General features: G+C 50.9%; 1 protein-coding gene across 3 annotated transcripts in view; it reads left to right on the plus strand.

Moving 5' to 3' along the window:
* Window positions 1–1,844: 1,844 nt before the first annotated feature.
* The window catches only part of Clmn (calmin), a 102,144-nt gene continuing 77,687 nt past the window's right edge, over window positions 1,845–26,301 (plus strand). The window contains exon 1 of one of the 3 annotated variants that reach the window (XM_075948626.1): window positions 1,845–2,061. In XM_075948626.1, the coding sequence (XP_075804741.1) occupies window positions 1,980–2,061 (82 nt within the window). In that variant the 5' untranslated portion in view covers window positions 1,845–1,979. The remainder of the gene's footprint in view (window positions 2,062–26,301) is intronic. The other 2 variants (XM_075948627.1, XM_075948625.1) reach the window with 2 other exon arrangements.

Below are 26,301 nucleotides of genomic sequence, written 5' to 3' on the forward strand. Positions count from 1 at the left end.
CACAGTTCTGACTCCCAGGTCAATTGAAAAACCACCTCAAATTTCTTCCATTTTCATCCAAAGAAACACCTGATTTGCAGTTTTTATTCAGTCAGCGGTGAGTTAGGCCCTTCCCCTTTGTTCCCAAGAATAGGCATCATAGTTCATGATAGATGACTGGTCCTTGCAGATCACATCCGACCACACTGTTTCAAGTTCTTGGCCACCCATGTCATGATGGAGCGGAGTTGACTTTCTTAGTACTTGGTTTGTAAAGGACGTGATTTTCAGCCCAACGTCAGCCCCCAGGGATCAGAGAAAAGGAATTTGAGTGTGCTGGCTTGATGGGGCTAGTGTTAACAACGCCTGTTAACACTCTCCTGGTTCTATAGGAGGCTGACACACATGTGAAGTGACCACACGGTTACGAATCAAGGCAGGGACAAGGAGGGACAACCAGAGCCTCAGGCAGCCACAATCTCCACTGAGTCTGAACTGCTGGGTTGATACCTGCACGGTCAGGTTCTAGGGACCCTTGGTGAGCTGCCCTTCACACTGGCTTCTCCCTCCAAACTGACTTCCTCCTTTCTGGAGCTCTGTAATTCTCATCTCAGTTGGTTATTGGGTTAAACATAGATGACTTGAAGGTTTCTCATTCCCTTCAGGGCCTGCTCTCCCCAGGAGACACGGGCCTGGGCCCTCCATCTCTGCTTGCTCATAGGTGACGTGGCAATGGCCAGCAGGGCTAGCTGTGTTCAAATGCTCAGAGAGCTTTGCCTCTCTTCTTTCTCCTGGCATTCATCATATAAAGGACACTTTCCATTTTCTGGATGGCTTTAAATGTCCAGAAAGGGGAAGCAGCTGAGCAGGGAGGAAGACACTGGGACTTGGTACCCCTAAATCATCCCTCACCTTAGACAAACTCCCAAATTTTCTACTGGCTAACCAATAAAGGGGTCCTGGCTGCAGATACACAGGCCTGGTGGAGCCCCAAACAAGATAAGATCCAGAGTTCTCAGGTTAAAAGACACAGGGGGCCCAGAGGGGAGCCACAAAGGACTGTTTTTGTCTCAGGTATCCCAGGATGGCCTTGAACATATCCAGGTAGCTGCGAAGAATGACTTTGAACTTCTCCTCCTGCCTCCCCCTCCAGCGTGCTGGGATTACACGTGTGTGCAAACGCCAGGTTTATGTTGTGCACAGGATCAAACCCAAGGCTTCTGGTATGCAAGTGGAGGGCCATCTGAACCGCGGCCCCAGCCGGCCCTTGAGGTTTCACTAAATCCCTACCTTTCTTTTGGCCAGGACTCCAAAGGTACCCATTCCTGGGAGGGTGGCTGCTTCTCCCAACAGCTGGGCAGAACCGGAAGTGGCCTCTAATCTAAATCACATACACACACACACACACACACACTCCCACCTCTATGGAAACTCCATCTCCACACTGCTTAGCCCATCACTCACTTTCCATGATCCTGGGGGATCAGGGATGGACAGGGCTTGTCAGCCTTTAGCAGGAAGGTGCTCCAGGCATAGGATGGGTTCCCACAGCGACTGGAAGGGTCTCAGAGGGGCAGGATGGGGAAGGGGCAGACATCCTCGACCAGTTCCTGGAGCACCCTGGCTCGCGTCACTAGGCCCACCGCACCCCAAGACATCACAATCTGGGGGCTGCGACCCCCGCGCTTCATCATTGTGCGTTGGTGATCAAACAATCCAACCAATATCCACCCTAAGGGTGGGGGAGGAAAAAAAAGAAAAAAAAAGGACTGTCCCGAGGCCGGCTCCTCCCGCCCCGCCCCGCCCTCTTCCCTCCCGCCCGGGGCCCCCGCCCCCGCCGGGCAGTGAGCGCGCGCCGGGCGCCCCGCTCCGCCGCCCGCGCCCGCCCGCCAGCCCGTCCGCCCGCGGCGGGGCCGGCCCTTCGCCCGCCCACCGGCCCCGCGCTCACTGCCCGAGCCCGCTGCCCGCCGCCCGCCGCCCCGGCCCGCCGCGCGCGCTCCATGGCTGCTCAGGAGTGGGACTGGTTTCAGCGCGAGGAGCTCATCGGCCAGATCAGCGACATCCGTGTGCAGAACCTGCAAGGTACCGCGGCCCCGGCCTCCCCGGAGGGGCCACCTCCACCAAACGTGGGCTCCGCCGCCTTCTTCGCAAGCCCCGGAGCCGGGTGTCGCTGGCCTGGGCCGGGCTTGCAGAGCTCAGGGGGTGGGGCGGTGCGTGGGCGTGAGTGTGTGCACGCGTGTGTGTGCACGCGCACGTGTGCACCCCAATCCCTGTAGGGGACCCTCACCCCCCTCCTCCCGCCTCTGGTAGTTCAGAGAAGTTTGTACGTGGACTCTCAGGGGCGGTGGCCCAGGTTAGGGCCGGGAGAAAGTGCCACTGGTGTGTGCCTGTGTCAGACTTAGCTCGTGCTTTCTGAAGTACCTGTGAGGCTGGGGAGCTGGAGTGAGGGGCGTAGTCCGTCCGTAGGGCCTCTGGGTGGTGGGGGCACCCTGTGGATCCCAGTGAACTGAGGATCAGGAGACCTTGCCCACCCAATCCACAGTCTGGGCTGGAGTTGGGACCAAAACCCTTGCCTGAGGCTGTTGACAAGATGGAAAAACTCCTGGTGGCCCGTGTGTCAGACATGGGCTCTGTGGCTCTGTCAGCTATGAATATGAAGTATCTTTCAAAAGAAAGTATTGGGTGTGGAATCTTAGCAAACACACACACACACACACACACACACACACACACACACCTAAAGAAAAGAAATCCACCCCTTCAACTCCCAAAAGGTCATTGCTCTCAAGCTCCATGGGGGCAGAAGTGTGATTCCAGCCTCCTCTCTCCTACGGGGCTTTGCAGAACTAGACATATGTCCACTTCCGGCCTCTTCACGCACTGGGGCCTGTGCACAGGTGAGGTTGGTTTAGCCACTTCCCCTACTGGCTTGGGGTGTGTAGAGAGTTCAAGGTTGAAACTGCAAGAATCCAGCTTTGAGGTCTGGACAGTGGTGGGGGCAGGAGGATTGTGGGTGTCCTTTTGCTAACAGGGCAGGGAGCCCCTGCTGGGGGTGGGGAAGAGTAGTCTAGATTAAACATTACACCTGAGAGAATGTTTCCTGGGTGCTCACGTGGCCCTCTCCAGCTGAGGTTTGGCAAGGACAGTGCGGGGCTGCAGAGGAGACCTGAAAAGGAGCCAGCAGGTGCCTCAGGGAGTGGGCACTGGGTACTCTGGGCTCTGGACTCTGCGGCTGTTTAGTTAGCCGCTGTGATTTGTGTCGTGGCAGGAGGGTTGGAGTCGCTGTGCTGAGAAGAACCAGGATCTGTTCTGGGATGGGCAGTCATACCTTTTGCTGAGCTGGTATCAGGTTGGGGCTGTCAGGTCTGGTGTGCCTTGGGCAATCACGAGACATTTTAATGAGCATGTACTAGCCAAAGCTATTTGATGCAGCCAATTCTTCTTGCAGGACCAGCTTCCAGTCTGGAGATCAGTTATTGTAAAGGAACACACGGCAAAGTCACACAGAGGGACAGGATTACACAGCGTAGGGACCCTTTGAGATGGGTCTGGAAGGTTTAGGACTTCAGAATTAGGGGTCATGGTTCCTCTCTCGAGATTGTCGCCTACCACACTTTCAGGAAAATATCAATTATAATTTGAACAGCAATGGACTTTGTTATTAAGAGGCAAACTTCAAGTGTCATATGTATTGCACAGATGTATAATGAAGACTAATTTAAACGTGAGCTCTACATGCTTTGGGATGTGGGTACACCCAGGTAATTGCTACCTACATATAGATTCCCACCTCCCTCCGTGGTTGCCTCATCTTCCTTCCCAGGCAGTAACCTCACCTACCTGCCACCAAGGTAACCTTTATTCGGATCTTTTGTTATTAATCCCCTGCCTTGCAGTTGAATGGTACAGTGTATCCTCTCAATCTGGCCCTTTTTGATCAACCTGATGTTAGCGAGATCTGTCTGAACAGTCTTTTCTTTAGCTATAGTTCCTGTTGACTGCTGGGTACCATTCCACTGTGTGGATGTGCCACCATTCTGTTCTCCAGTCAACTGTTGAAGGACCTTTGGGTTATTTGCAGCTTTGGGGGGTGTTATGAACAAACAAAGCCAGCTGTGTCTTGGGGTGGACATGAGTTCTGGGCAGTTGCTGAGGAAATAAAAGCAAGAATGGAGTTCAGGTCATGAATCGTCTGTTTTCTCCCTGATCTCTCTGTCTGTAGTAGGAGCCCAACAGATTTATCTCTTTTTGCTCCTGTGGTACTTAGAAAGTCTCCACTAAAGGTTCAAGTCCAGAAGGCATCCTACATTGATCTCAGAGCATCTGCGGAGCCAGCTGGTGGATGTCAGGAGCCCAGCTATGTCTGGATGAGCAGATGGGGGCTGTCTCAGGGCCTTGCTCATCTGAGCTCAGGTGGGCTGTGGGTGGGGACAGCAGGCGGAGTCTGGGACAGGGTTTGCTGTAGAAGCATGTGACTGCTCCTAGTGGTGAAGGTAGCCATGGTGTCTCGGGGTTCATAGTTGGAGACAGGGACTTCAGGGTCTGTAGTCAGAGGGATGGAGGTTCCTGGTACCCGTGCGCAGGCAGCTGCTACTGTCTGGTCCATCAGGCCTGTTTGGAGTCTTCTGTTCCTGGCACAAGGTGGTTCTGAGGTCAGCAATGAAGGCCGTTGAGATTAGGCCCTGGACGCTGCATTTCAGAGAATAGCTTGTAGTTAGCTGATTTTTCCTCCCCATGTGTCCCAACCTTTATTAGGAAGCTTGTTGCTTTCTGCCTGTGCAATCTACCTTGGCCGGTGAGGTTCTAGAATCCAGGCTGTGATTGTGATATGGAAAACCTTCCCTGGAGGAACGCTGGGGTGGAGGGAGGCCAGATGGGGTGGGTGGAGAACCCAGCTTCCCTCTGGGGGCTTTCCTCCATTATCAGTCACAGAGCAGATGATGTTGTTCTGATTCGAGCACACGGTGGCCACTGAGGTGTTTGTCACCGAGGCTGTGGAGCAGCATGGTGTCCCTTAGCACAGACTGCCCGTGACACCTTACCAGGGTCCCTGCAAGGAAGTGAGGGTGGCTCAAGCTGTTGACCTTTTCTCAGAGAAGAAAATGACACACGGGAGGATGTCTGAAGCCTAGGCCTGTGGATCCCACTTGTCCTCAGATCCGCAGTGGGTGACACGGAGGGTAGAGGTGGCCAGGTGCCTTTCTCTGCTGACTGTCCCCTGGAGGCCTCCAGCATCCTGAGGACAGTGTTACATGGTTGCCCTCTCTTCTTCGCTTCAGTGGAGTGACCCACTCTTAACAAGGCTGCTGAGTCAGGGCCTGGGAGGCGCTTGTTCATCGGGAGCCTGTCACTGTCCCCCAGTCCACAGGTTTTCTCTGTTCTGCTTGGCAAATGTGGGCCAGGTACATCGAACCTAGTCAGACACCATCTCAGGCACCAGCACTGCTTCTTGGGCTCATGATTTGGATGGAGAGATTTCCGCTAGTGTTGACAGGCAAAAGCAGTGATCTGTCTGTCACAATCTAATTCACTTCTGCATGCTAACGGGCTCAGTCGCCTGATGCGATTGTGTGGAGGCCATCCCTGCGTTGTGGCCCTCTCCTGATGTCTGGTACCTTAAAGACTTGGTGCTGTCATCTCTCACCTCAGTTTTTCTAGAACAGCTTGGCTGGGACTCAGCTATGAGAAAGGGCTAGGTGAGGTGGATGGGACAGACTGTCCCATCCCTTCTCAGAGGGGCGCTCGGCAGCAGCATTGCCACTGCCTGGACCCTGCTGGCTGCTCTCCCTGACAGACATTCCCGTCCTCAGTCAGAACCCCCTCAAGATCATGTGACTTGCAAATCTGGCTGGTATTCGAACCCAGGTGAGGCTGGGGCAAGTGTCCTATGGGTATAAGTACATGGGTAAGAGATTGCTAACCTCAGCGGTGGTGGCTAAGAAGGTCCAAGGAGGGCTTTGAATTTGGACTTTGAAGGCTGACCATAACCTGCACTTGGACTGGTTTGTCCTCTATAGGGCATTGCTTGTATGTTCCAGAAGGATCTGTGCTTTAGTGTACTATTGCTTTCTCCTTGTCACTGACCTGGGCCCAATAGCAGCTCTCCTGATCTTGCTTGGGCTTCTCAATGACCTTTTGAGGCTTTGTCTTAGCTTCACCTCCTCCAATCCATCCACCATCCAGCCACCCCACTGTGTCCTTACCAAACCCTCCTGTGAGTTTGTGGACTAAGGCAAGGGCTTCCTGACCTGCTAGTGGCAGCAGGTACCAAACACCCACATAGGACCCTAGCAGCTGCAGAGCAAAAGAATGATTTCATCCAAATAGAGCTTGGTTGGGGCAGTGACTTTATTGGCCTCATTCACAGAAGCAGGGGTAAGCTGTCACTTACAGGACTGTGGGCAGCGGTCCCAGAATAGCTGCATCGCCTCAAAGTTGCCCTCTCACTTGAGTGACAGCTCATGGAAGTTGAAGTCCCCGTTCAGTTGGCTTTCCACCTCCTATTTACGTTAGCATTTCTCGAGACTGTGCAATTTGGATTGGGACATGGGAACATGGAGAGGGCAGTGTGGCTGGCATCTCAGGGATGCCCAGAGGGAAACACTGTCTTGTGAAGTATAGTCATGATACTCTGATTAAGATGATAGTCGTCATGCGATATGTGGAGCTTTGGTAGCTGGGTAGCTGCTTGGTCCACCCCTAGACCAGTAGTATCGTGGGCTGTGGATGCCATGACGAGAGTTGGCATGACCTGGTATTTGAGGCCATCTGTGGGCTGCTGGGGGTGCCACACCAGCCGCCTCACCCCTAGTTACTGCCTTCTCCCCTAGAGCCCACTCTCCGCTCTGCTCATCTCCCACCTGTAGACGTCTGTGCCTGCAGTGTCTGTGCTATGGGACCAGGACAGACAGGGAAGGGCCCAGGAAAGGGCCTTTCTGCTCTCTTTTCCTGGACTCTCAGCAGACTTAGAACCCTAGAAGGTTCCATTGAAAAACCAGGAGAAAATCAGATGTGGAGTTTTATGTCCCTAGGGAGCTGCCTTGCTAGGTCCCAAGCACTGGGGCTGTGTGCTTGTTTTCCAGGCGTGAGTTGTGCTGTGCATGTTCTCGTCTGGTTCTACAGCAATCAGACCCCAGTCATGGGGTCTGAGTCATCTTTGGTTTGCAGGTAAAAGGTCATGGTCTGGAACAGGATTTTCTTGGGGTGTTTTTTTTGTGTGTAGTTAGGGAAGCCACAACTGGCCTGGAAGGCCCATGGTAAGAGCCTGGGCTCTGATATCTCTTTGCCTGCAGTGTCTTAGTTTTCTCATCGGCAAAGTTAGAGTTGACTCCCTGGGGCCCTGAGGTACTCCTGGAAGGTGGTGTCGAGAGGCTGGGCCTAGGCATCGTTTATCTGCCCGGGAGCCATTTGCATTCTAGCTCCTAGAACACGGGGCGTGGGGCTGCCCACGTGTGGCTCTGGGCTCCATGCAGCTCCGCTGGCTGCTTTCCTGGATTCTTTCAAATTCAAGTACCAGAGACTCATTTCCACCCGGGGGCCGTGCAGAAAAGACTGCGGTTCGCAGGCTTTCCGTAGAAAAGACACAGTGGTAAATGGTGGGCATTCTTGGTTTCTGTTGTCTCCCATCCACCAACCCCTGCCTCCCCTACTGATCAAGCTGGGAGGTTTACTGACTGGCCATTCAAGCAAACAGAGGCTCCTGTCTGCATGTGTGCCCAGGAGCAAGACTGTTCAGGGGCCAGGAAAGCTAGAAATTCATGTTGAAAATGGGGTGTGTAGAGGTAGAGGCAAGCCCTCTATTGGGGGTTTGGCAACTGCCCTGTGAGGTGATTGAACACAGAAAGCTGCTGGTCACTTGAGGGGCCTAACCTCCCTGAGAGTAGCGTAGCTGCCTGCTGGCGAGGCAGTGCATGGGGCTAGATCAGCCATTTCAGGGAAGTGCCTCTTGCCCAAGCAGCCTGGCTTTTCTGAAGTATCCTTCTGGCCTGCAGAACACTGTGGCATTTCATATTTTATTGGAACAGAAGAGCCCTGGGCAAAATCCTGCCCAACAGGTCATAGGTTACGCCTACCCTATGTCTGAAGGAAAGAAGAAAAATAAAGCGATTGTCTTTCAAATGGTTGAGCCATTAAAAGTAAACTCCCCGTTCCCATAGAAACCTTCTTTCACTTTCTTGGTGTCTTCTGAAAAAAAAAAAAAAACAAATTAGTAGATTATGTCTGTCATGGAAGGAAGCAGAAGCAGCCTTTGGAGAGCCTGACAGTTTTTCCTTCCCACCGGTATGTTTGCTTCTCTTTGATTAATTTTCTACTAGCTGAGTAGGCATTCCAAGACGTCAGCCGTAGGCTATGTTTGGCCTGCTGCTTGTTTTATAAATAAAGTTTTATTGGCATGTGGCAACACTCATTCATTTGGTTATTACCCATGGCTGAATAGGGAAATGAAGGTCCCCAGAAGGCCAAACGTATATTTACATATATTCAGGTGCAGACAAAGAGTGAAGTTGGGGAAGGAAGAAACAGTGCAATTCAAGAGAAATGGTGTGTAGGAGTGGGGAAGAGTGAGGTTTATGTGCTAAGTAGATATAATTTAGGTGCCAACCATGACCATCGTTAGATAGGTGGTTTTGCCGAGTCATTTTCTTCCATCCTGGACATGACTTACCAAGTGGTCCCAGGCCTCATGTCTGAAGTACATGCTGACCACATATGCCTCCTCCTCGGTGCTGCACATCAGGATTTGTGGAGACGTAGTTCTGCGTGAAGCCCTGATGTCATGCTAACACCTATAGCATACGGGGTCACCTTTCTTCCAAAGCAGGGGACACACTCAGATATCCAGGGAGGCGGATCAGCTGCGTGAGGTGTCTAGCCTTCCTGGGGAGACAAAAGTAGGGAGCTCATATCCAGCATTGGCATGACTTGAAGACTTCCTGTCTGTATCATGGCAACCTGGAGAACTCCCTGTAGGATAGTGGGGCCTGTGTGTTTTGAGAGCTAGTCCCATGGCATGTGACAGCGGGAGTCACTTACAGAGGCGTATGTTATAGGATGCTTCCTCCAGGCTTAACGACTATCATTTTCATCAGAATGGCTGTGGGCTGTGACTAAGTCTCAGGAGACCTCAAGACAGGCTTGTTGATTGTTGACATTCCTTCATAGAAAGCTGACATTCCAGCTGCTCCATCCTGCAGCTTTGGGGTCTCTCACACTCCTGTAGCAACCGCTCACCCATGCCCATAAAGTCATTGGCTCCCCAAATTGGACCTTGTCAGGTTTGTCCTTTGGTTTGTTCTTGGGACTTTATAAGGAGGGGTAGACATTGTTTGCATCCCCACCAGGGAAGGAGTTCTCCCAGCTAGGTGCACGTGGAGCGCTTACTGTGGGTAAAGCCGTCAGGCGTTCTTAGCACAGGGCTGAGGGCACACCTGGTGTGCGTCCTGGGTCTGCTGGTAAGTGGATTTACACTCCAGAACTGTGATTCAGAGGGAGAGAGCTGGGCAGCGGACCCAGAGGAACCCATGCACTTGGTATCCGCTCTTGTTTTCACCCTGGAACTTGATGCTTCTTGGAGGTTGTTTTACCCAGAGTGCTTGAGGATGAGGAGGTGCTGAGGAGGGCTTCTAGCCCTGGTCAGAAGCAGCTTCAGCTCCTGCAGAACTCCGGTGGAATTTGATAGAACCCCTGCGACATCACACCCCACTCCTGTTTTTCTGGGGCGTGGGGGGTGGGGGCTCATGCAGCTGGAGTCTTTGCCACTTTATAGTTCTCTCTCTTTAGACTATTTTTAATCCTCTCTGCTATGACATACTTAAAAGGCAGAGCTCTGAGCACTCAGGTTAGGATCTGGGACACCAGGTAGAGAGGGGCTCAGAGACAAAACTTCTGGTTTGAATGGGGGAAGAACCTGAATTTAGATGACGTTATCCACTGCCCCCTTCGTCACCTAGCTTAGGCCAGTCCCGGCCCCGGGGTCACACCAGCTTCTCTGTGCACCTTGTATGACCTGTAGTTTGCTGCCCCTAGGGCCCCCAGGCCAGAATCAGTCCTGCAACCTTCCTCTCTGGACACCTCTATCCTCAGGCAGATACTCTTGTCCCAGGGGCAAACCTCCTTCCTTGGATAAATGAACCTCAGTGTTTGGGTGTTCATGCTTTCCAGAGTGAAAGGCTGGACTCTGTAGAAAAACCATTGTAACTGGGGTCACCATGTTGGACGAAGACAGCCCGACTAGAAAAGCAAACTCCGAATGTTTTCTCTCATCTGAGGAATCTAGATGTAAAAATGGTTTTACACACACACACACACACACACACACACACACACACACACACACACACTGTTAGAGTAGGAGGGACACTGTTTGGGAAGGGGAGGGTAACCAGTGAGAGCAAGAGAGGGTAACAGGGATGAATGTGATCAAAGTACCTGATATACATGTATAGAAATAAAATGTAACCCATTTTATAGTGCAATAAATATACACTAATTAAAAAAGTCCCGTTCTGGATATGTAAGCGATGAGGGGACTTTCATTTCCAGAAAACGGTGTCCTGGTCTTGTCTTGTGCGAAAGCCTATCTGAACGGCCACACGAGTATGCCCAGAGTTCCCTCCTGTCTTCACGGCCCCTCCTTTCCTGGTAGAACACATGGTCAGATAGATGGCCTTGTCGCTCTTCTTTTTCTGCGGTCATCTCCATGGAGAGTTTATGGTGCTGGTCATGATCCCCGTTAAGCACTCATTGCTTTTGTCTCTGTACTGTTTGCTAAAGCAGGGATGTACACTGAGATGGCAGGATCCCAGAAAAGCCCCGTGTTTGGGGCTAGCCGTTCTTGTCGTCAGGCTGACTTAGGAACTGTATAGCCAGTGTTACAGAAGACAGCTTGGAGCTCTGTTGTAATATGTTTGATGTTCCACGCAGGCTGTGTGTCGGGTGGTGTCCTAATTAGCTCGGTCAACTTGACATAGCCTAGGGCCAGCGGAGAGGAAAGCCTCCAAGGAGGAATTGCCTAGATTGCATTGGCCTGTGCAAGTCTATGGGGAATTATCTTGACTGGTAATTGATGTAGGAGGGCCCCGCCTACTGTGGGCAGCACCATTCCTAGGCAAGGTGGTCCTGGACTGTGTAAGAAAGCTAGCTAGGCAGGAGCTAGGCTGAGTCAGCTAGCAGCCTTCTTCCGTGATTCTTGCTTCAGATTTCTGTCTGACTCCCTGCCTTACTTTCCTCCATGATGGACTGAGACCTGGAAGTGTAAGCCTAGCAAACACTTCTCTCTCCTCAGTTACTTTGATTCATGGTATTCATTGCGGGAAAAGAATAAAATTAGAACTGGTGGTTTTGTTGCGTTGTGGAAAAGGGGATTTTGGGAGTGACCTCACTGCGGGATGCTTTGCCCAGTGGTGATGGTTGTTATTTATACCTGAAATCGAGGCCAAACAAGCCCATGAGTGTTGGCTGCTGGGCTTTTGAGTCCTAGAATCAGGAATCCGAGTGAAGTCTGCATAGATGAAGTTAGGGCAGGTGCTCTAAGTGGTGGCAGGGCCTGAGGGTTGGGTGGAAGAGTCGAGACTTGGCCAGGTATCAAGGATCAGCTGATTGAATGTCAAATGATATTGGGCAAGAAGTTACCGCCTCAGGCGGGCTTGTCACCTAGCTCTTGGGACTCCAATAACAATGCTGCTGTCACCTAGGCACTGGTAACTCCAACTATAAAGGCCAAGCTCTTAGCCCATAGTTCCTGATTGGTGGTCATTGGGAAATTTAAGAAGTTGAATCTGATTCCTATAACCTGAATGATGGCAGAAGTGACAAGAGGTGGTCATGGGAACTGTCCTTTACTCTATCCTAGGCTGTGTGGTGGTGATGACAGATTATAAAGCTCTCAGTGTCTCTTTATGTTACATCATTTCATTCTGACATCACCGTGTGAGGTTGGTGTTATGCCCCCACTGTACGGACACATACACTGAGGCCCAGTGTTATAGACAGGGAGAGCCTGTCTAATTTGAACTTGATTCTGATTGAAACCAGCCCACACACTTTCCAAATCAAAGCTGAAGGCCTTGGGCTGTTGCCCTGGTGATGGCCTCATCTGGGTTCTCAGGACCCTGTGTACCATGAGGTGCCTCACACTACGAAGGATGAGTGGGCAGGGAAATGGAGAAGGGTCACAGCTAAGATGGCTCAGGTCGGTCCTGGTAGATGTGGATTCCAGCTCTTTGCTGGCTTGACTGGAAGCTGTACCAGGCTTGTCATGAGAACGCCGTGTTCACATCTGAACATAGGAGTGGGGAACTGAGGGGAGAATCTAGACTCTGGGTTCTGGCAGACCTGAGTGTGAGCCTATTGATGCTTGGTGAAGGGAGATAGTCACCCCCAGGTCTCTTGCTTGTTAGAGCATCAGTGAGGTCCCATTTCACCCTCTTTCCTTCCCTCTTGGGTCCCTTTATTGTCCTTTCCCTGGAGACTTCCTTCACTAATGATTTTGATATTCTACTCCTGTTACTCAATCAAATGCTTGCATGTTTTAACCGCGATTCCTCAGTTTTTTGCTCTGATGCCTAAGAAATATAAGGGTGCCGCTTTCCTCTCCTCTTTGACCCTCGACACCACCCCTACTTTCTGTCTAGGTCCATCACTGTTTGGGGGGGGGGGAATCTCATTGTTACACTTGTCTGTGTTGCTCTAAGCTTAGTCTTTTGGAAGGTGTGGTCAGCCTGTCCTCTCCTGAGTCTGCCTTTTGTTTTTTTTGGGAGTTTAGACTTACCCAGGTTGTTGATCTGGTTGCTAACTTAAGGGCTTATATATTTATCCCCAAACTCTTCCTGCTCTAGATGGCTGCTTTGGTTGTTTGGGACACCAGGTGAATTCTGTCTCAGCCCTGATGTCTTCAGTAAATCCTGGTCCTCAGCTTACTCTAGTCTGGATTTGTTGCCTTCCACACTTGGGACCTGTCTGTCACCTGGGCTGCCAGTTACCATTACCCATGCTTCCCTTCACCTCTCTCCTGCTTTCTGTCTTCTGATGGTGTTGATTCTGGATACTGGCACATATCCTCATTGGGAATCGGTACTGGGGGAGGGGTTATGTTGTCAAAAAACTTGAACCGGGCTTCTAGTTATATATTTAGTTTTTGGATACTGGCGCATACCCTTGCTGGGAATTGGTACTGGGCGGGGGGGGGGGCATGTTGTCTGAGAACTTGAACCGGGCTTCTGGTTCTTGATTGCTCCATTAGCTGAGCATCATGTTCTGGATTGGCAGCCCCTTCCTCCAGGGCACGGAAGGGCTCCTAGGGCTGCAGTTAGGAGGTTTGAATCTATGTCTGAACCATTGTGGACAAACTATTTTCTCTCTCTAGCAGCTTTCTGGGTCTTCTCTATCCCCAGTGTCCTGAGTCTTCAAGGACTCCACCTTGTTGCTGGCTTCATTTTGCCTGTTACATTGAATATTTACTGAATCCTTCCCATCTGAGACTGTCCTTCGGTTCTGGAACATTCTCTCTGATTACACTATTATGATGTCTGTTCTTTTGGTTTTCTTTGACCTTCCAGAACTCTATTTAGATAGCAGCCCAGGGAGCCTTTCGTCTTTAATTTTCTTATCTTTTCTATTTGCCATCCCTTTGCCCCTTGCTTTGTATTCTAGGAGATTTCATCCACTTCTGATTCTACATTTTATCATCCATTGCATTTTTAATTTGCAGAAACTGTTGTAGAGGTGTATCCCTCTCTCCCACACGGGGACACGGTGCTCCCGAGGGTGATGGGAGACCTAGAGAAGCAGCCCACTTAGTGGGCTGGAACCCCAGCTCTGATGGTGTGGAGAAAAATTTTCAGGTGGTATTTTTGTTCTCCAGACATCTCGTATGAACTGGGAAGCATCCTTACCTACGGACCTGCCTCAAGAGCTGTGATGATTATGTGAATCCTGGAGGCAAGGCCTGCAGGCATGTTCCACTTGGACCACCCCAGTGTCCAGCCATGGAAGTGGCGCAACAATCGTAAACTTAAGTCATTATGAGAGTTCTTTATTTTGATAACTCGATTGCACGGTTCTTGAATATGAACTTCATAGATAGCAATGTTGTGCTGCTATATCGAGAGCCGTGCGGTTGGCTGGAAACTTGGCGGGTGCTCTGATCTCCCTCACTGTGGAGACTCAACCTCTGCCAATGTCCGTTGGTTGTGTTTGCAGGCTGCTGCTGAATATGGGTTACCCCTGGGAATAGATGGGATTGCTGGGAACATGCTGGCCACTTCTCATGGGTGTTTCCTCAGCCATACTCTAGCTCCCCTGTGACTGGTGGCCCAAGGCCTGGGAGTTAGGAACGAAGTTGGCTGCAGCTGCAGAAGCTGAGCACTTACCACCAGGTCCCCCCTTCTCAAGGCTTCTACTCATCCACCAGTGGGCTGCAAGCCCCGCCCTGCTTGGCAGGCAAAGTTTTGATTGGATAGTATTATAGTTTAGTTGCTGCTTTAACAGGGAGCCCAGGCAGAGTGGGGTTTGAAAGCATGCTGCCAGTGGGACCCTTGTTTAGGTTCTGCATTGTCTGGTGTTGGCACCCTGCCCACTTTTATGAATCTGCCCCAGGCCGAAGCCGTAGGCTTTCTGGCGCCAAGCTTTTAAAGCAATCTTTGCTTCTGGTGAGATGACAGCTTAACCGCCTGGCCTTCACCAGATGCTGCCAGGCTGACCTTAACTCGGTTGCTAGATGCTTGAGGAGTTCAGGCCAGCTGCGAGGAAGAGTACCATGGGAGCGACCTTTGGAGGTTCCAGAAAAGGACAAATCCACGTGTGGTCCTTTAGTGCTGCTGCAATGAGGCCTTTTGTTTTGCAGCCCTGGTGGCTTAAACACAGTTAGTTGACTGGCTGGAGCAGGAGGGGGACGGGGATCAAAACAAACCCAGCAACAACAAAACAAACAAGGAAGGCCAGCCTGTTCCTGCTGAGTGGGAAGAGTAGGGCTTGAAGACAGCCAAGGGTTTGAGTTTCCCTTCCTGTGGTAGCTGTACAATTTTAGCTGCAGTATCTACCTTTGTAGTGTGCTGGTCCCTTCTGTCTGTGATGTGTGATATTAGCAACTTGCTGTACACTTGGTGCTGTTAGGGATGCAGTGACGTCACTGGGCCTTTTGAGTCAACATTTGTTCCTTTTCTCTGTTTAAAATAAACTGTGTGTGGTGGTGGCAGCTAGGGAGATAGATTAGTTGCGAAGGGCCTGAGTTCAGTCCCCGGAAACCACACCTTAAAAATGAAAAGCCCAGCGTGGTCCAGCATGCCTATAATCCCAGCATTGGAGAGACATAGACCCTTGGATCTTTAGGGCTGGTTCGCTAGCTAGCTGAGCCTACTTGGTGAGCTCTAGGCCAGTGAAAGATCCTATTTGTTTTTTTGTAGAGCCACTTGAGGAACACCTGAGATTGTCTTTGATCTCCACACACATGTGTACATGCGTATCTTCACCCACGTAAACATATACACATGTATACACACATATGCACATATGCATGCAGAAATAAAAGGATTTGTTTCTTCATTTCTTTCGGTGTGGTGGTGAGTATTTTTGTAGGAACTCAGTTGGATTAGGTGACTTATTTAGGCAATGTTTGGGGCTTGTGTTGTGTTGCCTCTGATTTAGACCACGTGATTGAGTATTGATAAGCCCCAAGTGTCTCTTTTACCTACAAGTGACTTAGGCGAGATACTGGGGCTGAAGGATGTGGATGGTGGCCTGTGACAGGTCTCTCTGTCAGGTGGGCATGGGCAGAGTAAGGGGCTGTGAGATGTTAAGGCGCGTGTGTAGGAGTGGCCATCAGGGGGTGGCCTGTCCGGCCCAGGACAAAGAGAACATGGTGATGTGGGTGCAGAGCTTAGGGAAAGGGCTGTGGACTTTGGGCCGCTGTCTCTCCTGCAGCCATGCCTGGCTGGAGGCCAGCATTCCTTCATGGGCAAGTACCGATGTGGGTGCCACCGGCTCCAGAACCCAGAGGGCTTTTGAGAGTGACATGCGGGAGATTTTGCATCCTTAATTGAGTCTACAAAATAACAGTCATAATACAATCAGAATCCCCCTTGAGCATCCCAGTGGAAAATGGGACCCCCTGCTTGAGAGCTCAAACGCAGGGGAGCTACATCCTTGTGCTCCTCATTCAAAAGGCTCTTTGAGGTCCAGCTCTGAGGTCCCTGGTAAGTCAACAGATGATGTCACAGCTCCCATGAATTGTGTCCATTATAACTCAGTGCTCTTCAGTCATGGGAAGAATCCAAGATATGGACATGATGATGATGACCCTTTGGATGACACCATGGAAAATTACTTAATGCATCAGGTGTGCGTGCTGCAATTTTTGTTTGTTTTTCAAAACCTGGACTGTTTTCCAGTCAACCCGGCCGGAGTCCTTTTGGCACTGAGGGTAGAAAAGGACTTGACCCTTTTGTGATATGCGCCAGCAGAGGCAGCTGTGGACACGACGGTAGGGTCCTGAACTAGGGCTCTGTGTCAAGTGTTTTGATGTTGAGATGGGAAGAGTGGATGGAAGTTGCTGGAAGGAAGGGAGTCCGCTTGCCTGTGGATAAAACTGGTAGCAATGGGACTCATGGACTAGACCTTAAGGCTGCCTTGGGAGCGTAGTTGTGGAATCCTGACTTAGTGTCCGAAAGCCGAGGCAGAGGCACTGGAGTTCCACCTATCAAAGCCTTGGCCCAGGGTTCTGACCATTGTCTGTGCACTCAAAAGTCTGGGATCCACTTCTTTCTAAGTGGGATTTCTAGAAGAGCCTTCCCAGCCATGGATACACAGAATACAGGTTAGCTGGATATGGTCATACAGACCTGGGGTGACTTAGTATGTTGGGGTACAGAGAGTACCCCAGTTGTCCTCCTCCCAGTGTCCACCTTCCCCATTCTAGACAGATCTGTCCCCTAGCTGGGAACGCAAATGTGTCAGGCATCTGGGTTACGGATGATTGACATGAAGGGAGAAGTGAAGTTGACATTGATCTCACGTTTACTACCATGTTGCTGTTGCCGTACATGAGTGTCTGTATGACAGGAGCACCAAGGGTGTTTTATACTGAAGTCTCCAGTAACCATCTGAGCAGAGGAGCTACCTCTATTTTTTATAAGGGAAATGGAGGCTGTCTGATTCTGGTTCAAGATTCATGGCACCATGGCCCATTCATGGCAGGGTCAGAATCCGACTGTAGGTGTATCCCAGAACCCTGTACTTTCTTCACTGAGACTGGGTTTGGTTCTGTGAGTGACGAGCTGCTGGCACTGGCTTGACGTTCCTGTCTGGATCTCAGTTTCTCCAGTATACTCGGCTGGGTCAGAGCCCACATAGGGAGCAGTATTACAGTGTGGCTGTGGACCCAACAGGATGAGGCAGCAGTACTGCATGCCTGAGCGCCTGACAGGGGTTCATGGTTTCAGATCTCTGCATAAAATGGAAGTGTTGCTCTGAATCCCTGCCGACGACCTTTGTTACTTGACCTCTCTGCAGTGCTTAGCCTGACGAGTTGTATTCTTTGCTTTCCTCATTGCCACAAAATACCTGAACATTAACATGAGGAAGAGAGGGTTTGTTTTGGCCCATGGTTTGGGGGTACAGTTCATCACGATAGGGAAGGGCCTGGTAGCAGGAACATGAGGCAGTTGATCTCGTGACATTCGTAGCCAGGAAGCAGAGAGAAATGATCACTTTCTTTTTTGTTCAATCAGCCCAAGACCAAAGCCCATGGAGTGGCATTGCTCACATTCAGGATGGGTCTTTCCCCTTATTAGCCCAGTCTAGACACTCCTCACAGACATGCCAGGGGCTTGTCTCTAGGTATAGGTCCTGACAAGTCGACAATATTAGCCATCACACGGACAACTGGAAATGGTTGGTATGTTGTACTGTTTAGGAAGCTGCATCAAGAAAAGGACCCATGCAGCTTCCGGCCCAGGTATCTCCAGTGTGGAGGGCCAGGTTTGATTGCAGAGAACACTTCTGTTCTTAGATTCCTAGACCATGGTGCTCCTGGCTCTCAGGTGTGGTACTCCGGAGGCTCCCCTGATTATCCCCTTGCTGTCCAGCCTGACCACTGCTGCCACCAGACGAGAGACCTTTCCTGCCCTGGCATTAACTGCCAGTCTTGATGGCGTGTGACTCTGTCTATAAAGTTGGTGGGTGCTGCCCTTCCTCTAGACTGACATTGTAAAAGGATACACATGGAGCCCCCACACTTGGCAGCAGCTCCTCTCACCCCTGGTCAGCGTTCTCTGGATGACACTTGTCACCCTTATGACACAAAGCATTTGTCTTTGTGTGTATGGTGTATAGGCATGTACATGTTTATATATATATATATATATATATATATATATATATATATATATATATGTATGTATGTATGTAGTGTGTGTGTGTGTAGGCCAGAGGTCAATGTCTTCCAAAATTTCTCTCCACCTTATTTTTTGAGGCAGAGTCTCTCCCTGTGATATGGAGTTCACTGATTCATCTATGCTAAGTGCCCAGAGAGCTCCAGAGATCCACCTGTCTCTGTCTCTCAAAACTTATATTAGAGGTGTAGACCTTCATACCCTACTTTATGTGTGGGTTTTAGGGATCTGAACTCAGGTCCTCTTGCCTTTCTCAGGAACACTGTTACTGACTGAGCTATCTCCCTAGCCCTGGCATAGATGTTTGGCAGCATTCCCAAAGTTACACTATTTCTTTAGTCAAATCCATAGGGGATAATGCGCTGTTGAGTCAAATGAGACACACCCCTCCATCATCAGTGGTCCAGCTGGGAAAGTCAGGTAGGTGCTGCCCGCTGTCCTAATCTGGAGGCAGGGTGTTTGTATGTGTGTAGGTCTAGATTTGACTACTCGGCTGCCATAGGAAAATCTTTATGGTTATGCAAAGGGCTTGAGAAGTCCAGACTTCTACCTTGGTGGCCATAGATCTCCATCCATCTGTGGGTCATCCAGTATATCCAGGGCTGGAACATAAGGTTAAATAGTTAAAAGATTGCCTGAAGAGTGAAGAGACAGTGCTGTCCTGTCTTAAATTGAAGTCTTTATCCATGACCATCACACATGGAAGCCAGGTTTGGTTTGAGGGCTGTCCCCGGGTCTCCCCAGGCACTTACCTCTCGGGCCTGCTGGGGAGCTGCACCAGCCTCAGATAGCACTTGCCGGGTGTGACTGTACAGCGTTTAGGACAGTTACCTGTTTATTCATCTATACATTTCTATAGCATTGCCCGTTTTTACACGACTGTCAGACCACATAGCCTCTTTTCTGGGCCACCAGTCTTGTCTTCTCCTGTTTCTTTCCTATCATCCTACCCGCTCTTCATCTCAGGCCTTCCTATCATGGAATCTACAGGTACCCATTGCCACACTGTGTAAGATTGCCATTTGCCTTGCCTGGTGTCTTCTTAGACATACTGGGTGGCCCTTCCTGGCCTCTGGTGGGAGACGAAGCCCGCTCTGCTCTCGGCAGTCACCTGGGCTCTTGTCACTTCCATGCCTGCTCTCTGTTCTTAGCTGCCTGTTGGAGACTGACTGGTCCAAGGTGGCCTGTAGCTGGTGGCCAGCAGCATCTGTGGAGTGGGCATGCTGTACCCTGCTGAGCAGTGGGATGCACCCTTCCTGGTGCATTTGTCTATTTCCAGATAGAGCTGCTCCGGGTGAGGCTCATTCTGAAAGGCTACCTCATGATGAGGTAGTATTTTCTCAGAGTGGGTTCTGAGAAAAGGGATGGCCTTGGCTCTTGTTCAACGTTTGGGGTTGATTTTTTATTACATTTTATTGGCTTTCTCTATGTAGCAGGGGGTGGGGTGGGATGTACATGCCTCAGTGCCTGGGTGGGGGTCAGATGACGACTGGCAGGAGTCAGTTCTCTCTCTTCTCTCTGCGTGTCGCAGGTTACCCAGCATGGGAGTCAGTGCCTTTACCTGTCCATTCTTCCCACCCAGGCCTGAGGTGGATTTCAAAGTCTGGGTTTCTACATGCGGCCTTTTGGGAGAAGGTTTCTGTCCTGGAACACTATTTTCATTATTCCCCCAGGCAATAAAAAACCCTGACCTCTTACCCCATCAAATGTGAGAGGAGGTGGAGACCTGGGAATCAGACCGGAGAGCGGTCTTCTCAACCCCTCCCTCTACTGGCTTGGGTCACAGGGTGAGCATTTTCTGGCTACCTAAGGACCCCAAGGTAGTCTGGCTGGAGGGCGGAGCCAAATGGCTGAACTTCCCGGAAACAGGGACTGCAGGGTAAGACTTAGCGGCCTTAGGAAATCAGGGAGGGGTGGATCCAGGACTCAGCTGGGTCCTCAGATGATGAAATGGTTCTAGCAGGAAGGGGCTTGGTGCCTTAGGAGAGCTTGATATCTGAGCTCCGGCCCTGGCTTTTCCCCTTGGCAGCCAGGTTCCTTCCCGCCCCCTTTGTCTATCAACAAAGAGCACCTCGTGACCAGTCTGTGCTCTTCCAGTTCCCTGTGGGGCTTCCCTCCAGGGGGTACCTCCCCTGTGGGAATCTTTGGGTTCCCAGGGAGGGACCTCATCTGTGTGCTCTCCAGCTGAGCCCTCAGATTTCAGGCCAGTTCTTACCTCAGGCAGAGTCATCCTCCAGGGAGAACTTGGTAACTTCTGGAGGGGTTTGCGGTTTCATGACTTCAGGGGTGCTTTTCTCCCACTACTGGAGGTGGGGGGTGGGGTGAGGTAGAGGCCCCAGTATCATTTAATACCCTCCCAGGCACAAAACAACCCCTGATTGGGAATGATCCCCCAATACCAGGGGGTGAAACCCTGTCCCTTGCAGGGCACCTCACGTGGCAGGTGTCTGAGCCACACCAGAACAAGAATGTCTAAGAGTCCCCAGGTGAGCCTTCTGTCTCTCCGCTGTGCTCGCCACAGACTGCAGCTGGGAAGGGGGATGCTTTCACAACCAGAGTCCTGGCTACCATTGTTACTGTGGTTCTGAGTAGCCAAGGTGTGGAAAGGGTCCGATGAGCTTTTCATGACTGGTCGGGACCGGTGTTTTGTTCCCACCTCTGTTTCTGTGTGGATAAACTGAAACTCAAGGAATAACGTTCCTGCAAAGCACCTCCCCCTCGCCTCACCTCCCCCACCACAGAGCTGAGTTGGGTCTGCCACTCTTGCTGCAATGGCTCCAGTGGGCAAGAACCAAATGTGCCCAGCAGGTCCCTCTCTCCCCTCCCTGATCGTCAGCTCACGGAAGAAAGGGAGACAGGGAGAAAGGAATTACAGGACTGGGAAGCCAGAGCAGGGGATTCCTCAGGTTCCCTGGTTTTCCTCCCAGGACTTGGGGGGCAGGAGTGCAGGGCTTGAGTGGGCCTTGTGGCCTGAGCAGGTCATTGCATGCCTGCACTGTAAGACAGATGGTATGACAGCCTGCTGTCAGCTTGACATGCAGCCTGGTGGCAGCTTGACTCGCAGTCTTGGCCACTGTCCTCAGTGCCTGAGGCACTGGTTTATAGAGTAGTGCTGGTCACTTGAAGAGGCTCCTCTCTCTCTCTCTCTCTCTCTCTCTCTCTCTCTCTCTCTCTCTCTCTCTCTCTCTCTCACACACACACACACACACACACACACACACACACACACACACAGGCACTTTGCTATGAGACATCTTTATACAGAAGCTGGGTGTGCTGGCACATGCCTTTAATCTCAGCACTTGGGAAGCAGAAGCAAGGAGATCTCAGGCCAGCCTGGTCTGCATAGTGAGTTTCAGGACAACCAGGGCTACATAGAGAGACCCAGTCTCAAGGAACTACCAACACCCCCGCGCCCCCAAAAAGAGGGGTCATCCCAAGTGGTATGTGAGGGTGTTGCATGACTGGCTCTTCAGTTTGGGGCCTGTCACTGGTGGCTACAGGGCTCCTCAGAAGACCTGTTTCCGTGTGGTTTGGCCCAGACGGAACAAGAGTGGATTGGGACAACTCTGCTTGTGTGCTGTGATGATGTCATAAGTAAGCTGACCTTTGAACTCTCTCGCTAATAAACTCCCACAGCACAGAGCTCCTTTGTCAAGGAGACTCTACTGGGTTCTTCCAAGACTAGTAAAGCTGGACCTTCAGGAGAGCGGGTCAGGGGTCTGCTGACCTGCCTTTCATCCAGACTCTGGTGACCCCCATCCCAGAGCTGTCCCAGAAGCTCCTTTCCCCTCTGATTTCCTTTACCCTCTCTGGTGACGTCCAAGAGAACACATTCTTTTATCACTGATTGACACAAGGTTCAAGAACATAGGCATCGGCCTCAAACGGATCCTGGGGCCATTCTGGATCATCTTAATAAGATGTAGCTGTCACTTCCAGAGAACCCCAAATCACAGTATTGTAAACAGAAGAACATTCCTGTGCATACAGTCTAAAGCAATGGGGCAGGTCCTCCCCAAACCTGCAGGGACCCAGGCTCCTAGCTCACAGTTCTGCCATACTTTACCCCCTCCCCCATATGGGCTTTTTTTTTTTTTTAAAATAATGGGTGTTGGGTACCCTGGAACTGGAATTATAGACAGTTGCGAGCTGCCGTGTGCATGCTGGAAATTGAACCTGGATCCTCTGGAAGAGCAATCAGTGCTTTTAACCACTGAGCCATCTCTCAAGTCCCCCACCCCCACCTCCATATGGATCTTGATCTTATGGTCCAAGGTGACCGCTGGAGCTCCAGCCATTACGTCAGCGTTTGAGGGAGCAAGTTCAAAGGAAGGAAGATAAGGGTTGGGGTAAATGCCAGCGTTTTGCGGAAATTTTTTGAAAACTACCTTGTGGCACTCTTGCTCAGATCTCATTGGCTGATACGTAAGTAACAAGAAACTGCCAAGGAGACTGACTAATGGAGTTCCCCCGCAAGTGAGGTTCTCCTGAGGCAAGCAGCATCTCTCTGTAACCCCCAGCTCCGACAGCAGGGCCTCCATCCAGTCCTGGCCTCTTTACATCTTAATCTTCTCTGGCTGCAGCTAGCGTTGACAGATGGCACGGCTGTGACCTGGTCTGGCACAGCATGGGAACCGTTCGTTACTTCCACTGTGTTCCATCGCGGGCTGTTGACGATCTGCCTCACAGGTGCTACAGAGAGCGGGGTGAGCTGAGGACATGCTGGCCGGGCAGGGGGGGGACACATCTTTGCCTCCCTCAGGTCCATGATCACAGTGATGGGAAAGTAACTCATATTTGGGCTATGGAGATGGCTCAGTGGGTACAAGACTTCTGCACAAGCCTGAGGACCTGGGTTCTAGTCCTAGCACCTACATGAAAAGCTAATACCCGCAGCACTCAACCTACACCATGTGGGTGACAAGGGTGTGGCAGCCAGCTGACTCCCTCTGTGCAGATTGTGTGGTTCAGTGCTGTGAGTAGCCCCCAGCCATGCTGCTTGTTGCTCCATGTATCCTAGAGGGTCTGTACGTTCCGGGGACAGGGACTTGACCACGATTATATGGTCAGTGCAAAGATACCCAGGTAGTAAGGCCAAGGCTTCCATGCACCCAGGTATTTGTGACTCGGTGTAGGAGCTAAGCTATGTGTCCACCTTAGGGGATGGTGAGTAGGATGGGCAAAGGGGTGTTGTACTCACTGAGAAGGTCCAGGCAAGGCCATGAAGACTTATGCCACCTCCCATCAAAACAGAATTCTTCAGAGTCATGTCTGAGTTTGAAGATGTGTGTGCCAGCTCTGTCACCTGCCAGCTGATGGCCTCCTGGGCTTCAGTTGTATACCCACCACCTTCATTAGCCGCTTTTTGTTTGTTTGGGGTTTTTTGTTGTTGTTGTTGTTGTTTGAGACAGGGTTTCTCTAAAGCTTTGGGGCCTGTCCTGGAACTAGCTTTTGTAGACCATGCTGGCCTCGAACTCACAGAGATCTGCCTGCCTCTGCCTCCTGAGTGCTAGGATTAAAGGTGTGTGCCACCACCACCTGGCTCATTAGTTATCTTTTTAAAAAGCATGTGTGTGCGCGCACATGTGCATGTGTGTGTGTGTGTATGTATGTATGTATGCATGCGTGTGTAGAAGGAGGAACGGCGGGCCGCTTCCCGCCGCCCAGCTAACTTAATACCCGAAATAATTACATGGGAACTGTATTCATTTAAACACTGCCTGGCCCATTAGTTCTAGCCTCATATTGGCTAATTCTCACATCTTGGTTAACCCATTTCTAATAATCTGTGTAGCACCACGAGGTGGTGGCTTACCGGGAAACATCTTAATCTACGTCCGTCTCAGGCCTGAGATTCATGGTGTCTGCCTGACTCTGCTTTCTTTCTCCCAGCATTCTGTTCAGTTTACTCCACCTATCTAAGCTGCTGTCCTATTAAAAGACCAAGGCATTTTCTTTATTAACCAATGAAAGTAACACACAGACAGAAGACCCTCCCACATCATGCATGCACATGTAAAGGCCAAAAGAGGATGCTGGGTGTCTTGCTGTGTCTACTTTGCCTTATTCCTTTGTCATCGGCTTTCTCACTGTCCTTGTCTACGCCAATCCTTTTGTTTTAAGTCTATTTATTTGTATTTTATATATATTGGTGGTTTGTCTGCATGTATGTCTGTGTGAGGGTGTTGGATCCCCTGGAACTGGAGTTACAGACAGTTGTGAGCTGTCATGTGGGTGCTGGGAATCGAATCTGGGTTCTCTGGAAGAGCAGCCAGTGCTCTAAACTGCTGAGCCATCTCTCCAGCCCCTACTCCGGACTTTTACACTGTTTAGGGTTTGAACCCAGGTCCCCAGGCTTGTTCAGCAAGTGCTCTTACCCAGTGAGCCATCTCCTCAGTCCCGCTATCAGTTACTTTTATATTACTGTGATCATAATTGCTCGAGGGGACAGCGTGAAGGAGGAAGGACTGTTCCAGAGAGTGTAGATGTGACCCCTTGGTCCTTTGTGCTTGGATGGAGCCTCAGGAGACAGGCATGTGGGGAGGAGGCACTGCTCAACTTGTGATAGGTGGGAGGCAGAGATAGAGGAAGGGACTGGGGACAGGTATAACACTCAAAGGTGCATCCTCAGTGACCTACTTCCTTTATTCAGGTCTTGGACCTTCATGTTTCCGGAGCCTCCTTAAATAGTGCCATAGCTGGGAACGAAGTATTCAGCATGTAAGCCTGTGGGGACCTTTTACATCCAGACCACCACCCCCTCCCACATGCTGTGTTATGGGCTGGACACAGGCATGGTTGAAGTCCTTGGGGCTGTGCAGCCTACCCTGCTTTGTGAGGTCCAGGCCAGAGAGAGACCCTGTTTAGCAACAACAACAAACAAAAGAGGGGGAAGGAAGAGAAAACAGAATGCTTGAACAGTCCTTTGAAATTCCCAAAAGGGAGTCTGGAGTTTAGCCCGGTGAGACTTGTTTCTGGCGTTTCACCTCCAGAGCTCTAAGATACATTCGAGTAGTTTTAGGGCACCGTGTTTGGGTAATTTGTTACAGTAACAAGTGGAACAGCGGCAGAAGAGACTCTGTGCTCAGAGAAAGTTTCTCCCAGGGGATGAAATGATGGAAACAAAGAAGGCAAAACTTCTAGAGAAAAGTACCATGGGCAGAGGAAAGCTAAGAACAAAGGTCCAGAAGCCAGGAAGCTCTTGACCGGGTCAGTGTAGGTGGCCAAGTTCTTTGGTCAAAATGAAACTCCTGACCTTTGTCTCGCAGACTTTAGATCAGACTGCCGTCCTCATGGTTTTTCCTTTGGTGCCGAAAGCTCTTTCATCTCAGAAAACTGCTTGTGTCCCAAGGGGTGGCTCTGCTGTCATTTCTCCGAGAACCCTCTGTGCCCTCTGCTGTTTCTAGCTCTTGCCTTGCTTGTCCCTCTGTGCCACTTGCTGGTTATACCTGTGGCCTTTGCTGGGCAGCTGCCCAGGGTGAAACCTGGCTCTCTTCCACTGCTATCTCTTAATTGCCTGATGCCCAAGAGGCAAAATATTTGTTAGAAGAATGTTGGCTCCGTCAGAAGTGTGGACGTGTTCATCTCCCTTTGGACTGAGAACAGCGAAGGGTGCTAAGGACACTAGCTGCTTGGACAGGGAGTGGAGGACTCTGGGGAGAGAGAAGCTTGCAGCAGACCTTCAGTCCCGCTGTTCCCCTCCTTACCATGCCAGCCACACAATGGCACTGGTACCTCTTGCTGACATCCAGCAGGCTCTCACCAGCACGTTGAGAGCTGGCCGGAGTAGGAAGCACTGGACTCTTTTCTCTACCCACCCCTCCTATGGGATATCGGTGCTCTTCCCTGGATACTGTAGGCTTGTGTTTGACCCCAGACCCTTAGATCCCCTTGGATGGAGGGTGCCTGGGCCCCATCCTCAACCAGGGATAGC

This window comes from Microtus pennsylvanicus, chromosome 14 (genome assembly GCF_037038515.1).
Source record: "Microtus pennsylvanicus isolate mMicPen1 chromosome 14, mMicPen1.hap1, whole genome shotgun sequence".
In the NCBI taxonomy this organism is placed as follows: domain Eukaryota; kingdom Metazoa; phylum Chordata; class Mammalia; order Rodentia; family Cricetidae; genus Microtus; species Microtus pennsylvanicus.